The sequence below is a fragment of the Mustela nigripes genome, chromosome 1 (assembly GCF_022355385.1).
Source record: "Mustela nigripes isolate SB6536 chromosome 1, MUSNIG.SB6536, whole genome shotgun sequence".
Taxonomy (NCBI): Eukaryota; Metazoa; Chordata; class Mammalia; order Carnivora; family Mustelidae; genus Mustela; species Mustela nigripes.
Window position 1 is genome coordinate 85,491,317 of NC_081557.1, and position 8,930 is coordinate 85,500,246.

General features: G+C 48.1%; 1 protein-coding gene across 1 annotated transcript; it reads right to left on the bottom strand.

Annotated features, from left to right (window-relative positions):
• Window positions 1-2,063: 2,063 nt before the first annotated feature.
• PANX3 (pannexin 3) lies at window positions 2,064-8,472 on the bottom strand. Its single transcript, XM_059392235.1, has 4 exons — window positions 8,259-8,472; window positions 6,935-7,077; window positions 4,250-4,464; window positions 2,064-2,703 (listed from the first exon to the last, which is right to left on the bottom strand). The coding sequence occupies exons 1-4, from the start codon at window positions 8,437-8,439 to the stop codon at window positions 2,064-2,066; spliced, it is 1,179 nt and encodes a 392-aa protein (XP_059248218.1). The 5' UTR covers window positions 8,440-8,472.
• Between the last annotated feature and the right edge of the window lie 458 nt (window positions 8,473-8,930).

An 8,930-nucleotide genomic window follows, 5' to 3' on the forward strand; every position in this document is an offset into this window, starting at 1 on the left:
GTACAAAGAAGATTTTTAAAAATCCACAATGTTGCCACATAGACATAAAGATCTTCATTCTTCATTCTTTTATTTCACTAAAATGAAGTGAATTTTTATTCACTTGGCAGATTGCCCCACATATTCAACAGCACATAGGGTGAGCCACTTTTAACATGTGTGTTTAATACTTTCATGCATTTTGATGTATGTTGGATAATAAAATGTTTTCTTCTTGTTCACTTAACATTATTATAGTTATTTTGTGGTGTTATGACTGCTTTATATGCATAATTTCAAACTGATTCTTAATAAGAATATTAAGAATATACTTAAGTATTAAGTATAATAAGTAATATTAAGTATGGCATAAGAATTTTGCATGTTTACTTCTATGTTATTTGGATTTTTGGTCATCAGTTGCTGTGAAGTGCACCTTTGTGCACAAAACTTTTTTGTTTTTATTTTTTTTAAAAAAGATTTTATTTATTTATTTGACAGAGATCACAAGTAGGCAGAGAGGCAGGCAGAGAGAGAGAGGGAAGGAGGATGCGGGGCTGGATCCCAGGACCCTGGGATCATGACCTGAGTGGAAGGCAGAGGCTTTAACCCACTGAGCCACCCAGGTGCCCCACAAAGCTTTTTTTAGACAAGATTATTTAGGGGCTGGGTCTGTGCGCTCCAAACAATGTAACATTGTCAAGCAACATTCAGTCACTTATTTATTCAGAAGAGTATTTATTGAGTGCCCACTATGACACAACTTTTAGGAAACTTGTTTTAGAGGAAAAGACAGGCCAGTGAATGGACAGTGTTAATACAGTGTACTAACTTTTATCTCAGAGGTAGGTATTGAATGATATGGTAGCAAATAGGGAAGAGGGGAGGAGATAGGAAACCATCCTGAAGAAAATATGGCTGGACAGACTCTGAAGGAGAGCTGATGGCTGGCCAGTGAAGAACGGAGGAGGGCATCTTGGGCAGTGAAGACAGCACATTCAAAGGCTCAGCATTATTAGAAGCAAGGGAACAATGTAATTTTTCTGCTTACCTATATGAAGAGGGGTCTAAATGGCTTATACAAAAGTTCTCTGAAGAAATCTGCAACTCTAAAAAGAAATATCCAATGAGAGACAACCTGGTATTGTAGACTGAGTAGGGCCTCTGAACTCAGACCAAGTTTCCATTAAATCCAGACATAGGAATGGAAGCTAGAAGCTAAGACGGGGTAATGAGTCAGAGAAGAGAGAGAAGGGGCTCAACAGCACTTTACTGTCAATCCCTTATAGTTCTAAAGAGGTTGCTATTCAGTGATTGGCTCTAAGTGGAGAAGGCATAGCATCCCCTGGAATATTAGAAACACATCTGGGCCCATTAGGAGTTGTGAGTCCACAGTCCATTATCCCAGCCCATGAGTCTTTGGTTTAGATGATTAAAACCACCGTAGCTCCACCCACAGCTGAGGTGTGGCCCTAGCCTTGTTCTATGCTGGCCTAACCCCCAAGAGCAGATAAGTTCCTGCATCAATATCTTCTGGCCAACTCTGTGGGCCACACAGGGTCTGGGCAAGTCAATGACTTCCACAAAGCAAGCTGGCAAGTTCCTAGGAGGTCAGGCCACAGCACAAGGTTTCCAGGGATTTCACATTTTTATTCACCTTTTTCACTTGGCAGATTGCCTCACATACTCTTTGGGTTAAGCTGAGTGTGCATCCTAGAAGGGACATGGAGTAAATACACGGAGAAGAACCTGCCTCCATAAATAGCCTTTAGAATTTTCTTTCCTTGTAGAATATTTAGACTTCTGGTTTAGTTTTAGTTTTTTTTTTTTTTTTTCTATCGTAGAATGCTCTAGACCTAATTTATTTTAGTACTTTGACTCTTCAGCTCCAATTTTCAGATTTGTTTTCATGCGTTGATTTTATCTTCTCACCTTTAGGAAAACATAATACAGGATGTATGATTCAGCTGAAACCACACTTAGCATTTCTAAAGTGGTATTTTTGTACATTAGTGTGTGAGGCTTGTGAAGAAGGAGATAGAGTTTTACTTACCATAAAATTTTCTTGCTCCATGGGTTCTTAACTATGGGTTTTCATCACCTATTCTGTGGGTGAGATGTTTAGGTTTTGAGGGTTCTAAGCCAGCCAATAATGTCATGAAATCGACCACTGTGTCAATGTTGTGCTTCTCGGTGGTCATGTCCTTCAAAACACATAAGACACTCAACCAGCTAAAAGAGATGAGCTCAGAGATGTTGGCTCGGAGGAAAAGAAGGATCACATTGAGGTCATTAATGGGGCATCCCAGCATCTTTCTGCTCAGGAGATCAAAAGCTGGGAGCATCTCGTAGATGGAGAGGAGTCGTTTGTCCCACCGACACAGTCGTGTGAGGTTGTATATTATCACTGGAACCAACAGCGTGTATATTGTTAAACTGGAGAGACTAACAATTTGCAAGACCGACAGAGAGGTCAGCCTGCACGTGATCAGATGGGGCATGTGGGTCTCATCACCTAGCAGCCCTGTCTTGACGGAACAGCTGAATTCCTCTTGGAAGAAGACGTCCAGGTGGAAGTGGCCAAGGTACAGGTAGATGACTGAGGTGAAGAGGAGCAAGAGTGAGTTCCTCAGCAGGTAGGCAGCCACTAGGAAATGTGAGCGCTGCTTACATGCCAGGTACCACTCTAGCAAGGGGAATTCAAAGTATCGTTCTTTCCGAGCCCTGGGCAGGGGAAGAAAGGAGGCAGGGTTAGGAGAGATCATTTAGAATCACATCCCAAGAGAGCCATGTGGGGAAGTAATGGAATCTGAGCACCCAACATGGCGTTCGTTCTTGGCTCCCATGAAGATCTGCCTTCCCTGAGCACAGCTCCTCCTCTCCCCAAAGGGTGTGTGAGTACATTTTCATTCTCCAACTAGTGAGTGCAGTGTGGTCAACCCAGTGAGTGATCAGTGGATAACAAATGGTCACACTCGACTTCTGCCCTGCAGAGCACGCTAAACCTTCAAGCTAAAACAGGATCCTTAGGTAGCAATAGGCTTATTAAATTGGCACTGGCCTGGGAGTCTAGATAACCACATTCTTGTTCTTGGTCTGCATACTCTGTGGATGATTTCTAGGGCAACCTAGAAATTTTATTTTATTTTAAAAGTTTTATTTTATATTATAAATTTTATTTACCTTATTTTATAAAAATAAACATGCTAACAGGGGTCTGTGGAGAGCTGTGGTGTTCAGGCACGTGTAAGCCAGTCTTGGCTCTGAAGGAGCCTATGGTCTGGCTTGTGGGGAAGGGGCAGATACGATATGAAAACAGTAAATGAAAATCATGCTTGACTTGCGGCTAAAATGATGGATATAAACCACGGTGTCATAAAAAGTTAGGAGAGAGGTAATGGCATGGCCCAAAGCGTTTAGAAAACTTTACAGAGAATACTGTCTTAGACATGGCCTTCAAGAGGTAGATCAAGTTCAGAGAGGTAGATGGGAGAAGATATTTTCTCAGAGGATAGACTGTGTGTACAAACATGAGACAGAATACGGTTTCAGGGCTCAGCTCAACACTCCTCTTGGTGGGGCTTCCCTTGGCTGCCCAATTTAAAACTGCACCCCTCCACCACCTTCCAGCTTTCCTGACCCCCTCACTCAGCTTTACATTTCCCCCCACTTCTTACCACTTATCTTCTGCCATATAATTTGCTTACGTGTTGTGTTTATTTGTTGTCTGTTTCCCCTCAGTAGAATGGATAGGTGTAGCTTTGTCTCCCTCCAACCCTTGCCCCAGCACACACAGCACACACCAGGTTGGAGGCACCCAGAACAGCCCCTGGGACGCTGCGAAAGCTGCGTGAATGCTTCGGTGTATGAACCGTAGGTTATTCAGGAGAAGACGAGACTGCGGGTAGAGGGGGAGGTTTCTGTCACTTGGTGGTCAGAGGTGTGAGGTGTGAAAAAGTAGTTGGTGACAGTGTGTGCAAGGCCTTGGAAAAATACTTGGGAGAATTTGGGTCGTCTTCTGGAGGCATGGGGGGAGGTTCTGAGTGGGGGAATGGTACATGGAAGTGGTACATTAGAGAGATTAGTCCCCCGTGACTCGGGGTGTCCTTTCTCCCCTCCCTGTAGAGAAATGATAGAAAGTGGGTGAGATGGTGTGTTAAACACGTTGGATTCTTGAGAAGGATGGTACAGAGGATAAAGATGACCTTGCAAGGGTATCTTGTTAGCGCGCAGCTGAGTCCTTCAGAAAGAGGTAGAAGAGGCCACTCACTTCTCCAGCTCATCCCAGAAAACGTGGGGGTCCGAGCTGTTCTGCCGGATCTTCAGCATGTGCTGGACCAGGCGGATGGAGCGATTGTAGGATTTGTCCAGTTCGCTGATGATGAAGAGCAGGTCCGAGCTGAGGGCCGGCGCGGCCGCATACTGCCACAGCAGGACCGGCAGGTACATGGCCACCGCCAGGGCCAGCAGGGAGTAGGGGAGGGCCTGTGGGGTGACAGTGAGCAGAGGAGGGAAGCCCAGGGGGCAGGGGCCTTGTAGAGAGAATACTTAGTGAGGGGTTCTTATTCCCACCTCCTGCCTCAGAAGGGGGAGGCAGTGTGGGCAACAAGCCACCGCAGGCCTAGGACTTAGGGCTCTCTGCTGACTTGGCTGAATATAGTGAAGCCCAGAGGAGAAGGGATGGCGGGTCTCTCCGCTCCCCAGCTCCACTCCTCAGATGTCGGGTCTGTGTAGGTGTGGAGGACCTCAGGGAGGACAGAAGGAGGGAGAGGGAGAGGGATCGAGGGAGGAAAAGAGGGAGACAGAAGGGGAGAAGGGAACAAAGAGAGAACATGACAACCCTCCCCTCTTTCTGTCCCCCACGAATGTTAGCCTGGGTCGCTAGCCAGAGATCATGGCCAGCTGTGGTCATGGAGTCACATCCCCAGGGAGAGCGACCTTCATTCTCAATCGTCACTCTCCATCAACTTCTCTTTCTCTGACTGTTCCAAGTTCTTATCACCAGGCATCCAGAGTCTGTTAGCTTTGAAAGCCCAACCACCAGGGGTCCTAACATTGCTGAGAGGGGGAGGTCCACTCCCACATCCTGCATGCCTTCCCTGACTCCTCTCCTGTGCGGTGGTCTTTACAGCTCTGCAGCCATGGTCACGCCGCATGACATCATCGGGGACTGTCTTGGAATTCTTTGGAGGCCACTTCTGTTGTGCATGCACACAAGCTGACACTTAGGTACGAGGGAGTATTGTGTCCTCACTACACACTTTGCTACCCGAGATAAGCCACTATTTGGCCACAGTAAAAACTCTACTTGTTTCAGGCTTTTTGAAGCTACATTTGTGTGAGGTGTTTCACATGCGTATTTCATTTGACCATCAGGAGGATGCCACCAGGCAGACACTATTAATATCTCTATCTTCCAGACAAGGAGAGTCAAGCATGAAAAGCTTAAGTGACCTGGACAGGGTCACACATCTCATGGCGGAGGGAGCAGGATCGGGGAACTAGGCAGTCTGATCTGGGAGCTTTTTGCCTTAGGGACTACGTGACTAAAGCTTCTGCTGAGGAAAGGATGCTTTTTATTTCAGCGGAGAGTTTGAAGAAAAAGAGGGAGGATGCATATTTGGTTGCACCTAGGTAGAGAAGAAAAGGGTGTGCGCACGCGTGTGTGTGTTTCTGAACTAAACACCAGAGACAGGCTAGGAATACTACACCCATCCACTTGAGAAAATCAGAACCTTTTCATTCCTGTTCAGGAAATGGCATTTCTTGAAAATAAAAGTCACCCCCAGAGATTTGGTCTCAGTGGCTTTGAAATGGAGCCAGAGAATCTGGGTTTAAAGGGCACTCAGGCCATCCTGACAGACTGTCTGACTCTTTTCTGGCATTTAAATCTCGTCTGCAATATCTTGACCTTTTGGCCATCTGGATCCTGTTTGAACACTTCCAGTGACAGAGACCCCCATGAACTCTTTCCATTAAGTCTCTGGTTTTGTCTGGGTCCCAGACCCGAGTGGCCTTTGGAGGCCTTGTAGACTGTCAGCTGGAAAATGTCACGAGTGACTTCTGATTCAACACGGTGAATTGGACCAACACATGACTTTGGCTCCCTCATGAAGCCCCACGAGAATGACAATAAAGGGATTTAAAAAAAGACCTAATTCTAGGTTCACTGTCATCAGTACGACAAGGAAAACAGGAGACAAGAGCCTGCCGTAAAATGTTGCGAGCTAGAAAGTAGCGTGCTAGGAAGCAGCAGCGCGTGGGTAGGATGGGGAGTTGAGGCAGGCCAAGCAAGCTGTTAAGCCAGAAAGACCCAAGAATTGCAGATATGAGGAACCTCTGAAAATGGGTACAGGTGGGCTGTCAACAGGAATACTGAAAACACAGACCCGCAGATCCTCCCTAGAACACGACGCCCTTATCAAGCGACTGCCCTTTCCACCCCCTGGCAGAGGCTTATGGTTCACTCTCTGGAAACATTAGACAAAAGAGCTTCTGCACTTGTCTCCACTGAGGGCAGGGGAACAACACTGAGGACCATGTTAGTTGAGTGACTACTGAGTGCTGAGACCCACAGCTGTGTTCCTAGTGGGTTGGAAGCTTAGAACCCACTTGCTCTGTGTCCCCTCTGCACAGATTAAGGATCCCCCAGTGATTCTTCTTGGGAACTGGCCCAAAAGAAAGGATCACATATACCCATGTTTGAGGGTTTCCCAATGAAATGGCCCAAAGGGTTCACTGTCATCAGTAGGCTGGTCGGCCAGCGTCACCCACAGGCACAAAGCTTCCAGCCAGATAAAAGATCACTGGACACTTGAAGAAACACAAGAGTCAATGACGAAAATAAAAAAGCAAGGGAGCAGAGTGGCTAAGAGGCCAGAGAGAAGACACTGATGGAGCTCTGGCCTGCCCTGCCCTGCCCCAAAGCAGCTGGATGGAGCCCGGGCCCACCTACCTTGTGAGGCCACAGGGACTTCATCTTGTGCGGGCCAAGCTCGTCCGGTTCATGGTGGATGAGTGAGTCCCAGCAGGAACTGTCCACGTACGCGGCCTGCCGGATGGTGAAGTTACTGGGAGAGAAGCAGCGGATGGGAGGCCCTGGAACAGGAACACAGCTTGGAGGCAGCCCGGAGCCGGAGTGGAGGAATGGGGACCCAGGGATCAACCAGCCAAGAGCTTCCCAAGGGTTGCCACCACGGCTCTGCCGATTTCCGTATCTGACAGGCACTTTCTCCGTCCCAGGCCCCAGTTTCTGGCTGCAAGGCCGAGTCACCACAAGTCGGTTTGGCTCAGGCCTGCCAGTGTGACTGGCCTTTGATGAGGGTTCTTTCCTCTCAGAGCTCCCCCTGGACTCCCAGACATGTGGGCAGCAGAGTCGCCCTACTCTCCAGGGTATGGGGGTAAGACCTTTCTGATAGGACTGACATCTTCTAGGTTCTAAACTTTAGAGGGTTAATTGCCTGGACTTCTGAACCCACATCAAGAGGAGGGGTGAGCAGGCTGTGCAGAAAGGAAAGTGGGCTTGGTTGGGGGAGAGTTTTGTTTTCCCGTCATTCTCTAGAGAGAGGCAGAAATGGGAACCAATGGTTCTCCCCATCTTGTGGGAGAATGAAGAGGCAGTGAGAGGTTGATATGCAAGCTAATTGCACAGCCAGAAAAGAAAGCCAGAAATCCGAATTCTCTACCTTTTCCTTAACAGAGGAAATCTGCTGAGTTAATCTAGTGCCTAGAACAGCAGACATATGTGTCTGTTCATGTTTGTGTGCGTGGCCATGGTCTGTGGGGAAGAAGAAATGGATTTACTTAGCATCTATATGTCAGGCTCTTAATGTAAGTCCTCAAATCGGAAGCCTTGGAAGGGGGAAATGGAGAGTAGGAGAAGGCCGAGACGGTGAGCGGCTCGTCTGAAGTGTGGCGGACTAGAACCGTTAGCGGTCCTATGTCCTGAAAACACAGAGCCCCAGTCTTTCTCATCCATAGGAAAATGAAAATGAAAGTTTATTTTATTGCAATGACATAAAACATTATGAAATGCCATGATTAAAACTAGATATTTTTATTACAAAAGTTGGGAAATGATTTTCAAAATTTTCAGTGCCTCGGCTCTGCTGGTGCCTTACCCATCCCCCCAACCCCTGCCCCACATCGTCTGCCTTTTGGGTAATGCCCAGGCCAAAGTCACCGAAGCTGGACACGGTGGGAGCTGTCTCATCTCAGAGCCTATGCAAAGAGTGAAAGGAAGTGGGTCTCTCATACACTGGGTCTTGGAGGCCACTTACCGGCGGAGAACTCTTGGGCGAAGGCCAGAGACATCAGCAACAAGGGGAAGCCCACAGCTATGAACTTGACCATTCGGTCCAGGGGAAGTTCCAGGCGCAGTCCTTTGAGGCGGGGGCCTCTGCGGTCCGGCAGCAAGGCATCTGACAGCATGTATTCTGCAGCTGCGTGTGCGAGCGACATGGTGCCAGGGACCTTTGGGGTGCAGCGACGGAAGGAGGGGTCCCAGGACAGTCGTTGGGGAGGGATGGCAGCTTCAAGCAGCTGGCTTTGAGCAGACAGTGACTACAGCACCAGCCTCGCGGAGATATGTGCTAGGAGCAGGCACTGGTTCTCTAAATAACCGGCCAGGCCCTGAGCCAGGCATCTGGTAATTAGAGGGAGGCACAGCTTAGTGGGTCCTCACTGGAGGAGGGTCGGGCTTCAGCTGGGGCTGGTGCCAGGCTGCTCTCTCTGGATTGTCCCCTAGCAGATGCAGTCCGTGGTTTTATGCTGCCCTCTCATTAATAAAGTATTTTTGGTGGGGTGGTGGAGAGGAGGAGGGTGGTGGAGCCGGGCCCCCCAAGTAATTGGTGTGGAATTTGGGTGGAGATTGCTTAAATCTGTTGAGGGCCCTCATTTTGTGGTTAGGGTGGGAGTGGAGCCCCTAAGACCCCGCCAGGATTGTTGCTCCT

What these genes read in the sequence shown, in the direction of transcription:
- PANX3 (XM_059392235.1), bottom strand. Translation starts at nt 8,439, where the DNA reads ATGTCGCTCGCACACGCAGCTGCAGAATACATGCTGTCAGATGCCTTG. An exon ending in CGCCCAAGAGTTCTCCGCCG is followed by an intron (nt 7,078 to 8,258) that starts GTAAGTGGCCTC and finishes TTCCTGTTCCAG; the next exon opens with GGCCTCCCATCCGCTGCTTC. An exon ending in TTCTGGGATGAGCTGGAGAA is followed by an intron (nt 2,704 to 4,249) that starts GTGAGTGGCCTC and finishes TCCCCTGCCCAG; the next exon opens with GGCTCGGAAAGAACGATACT.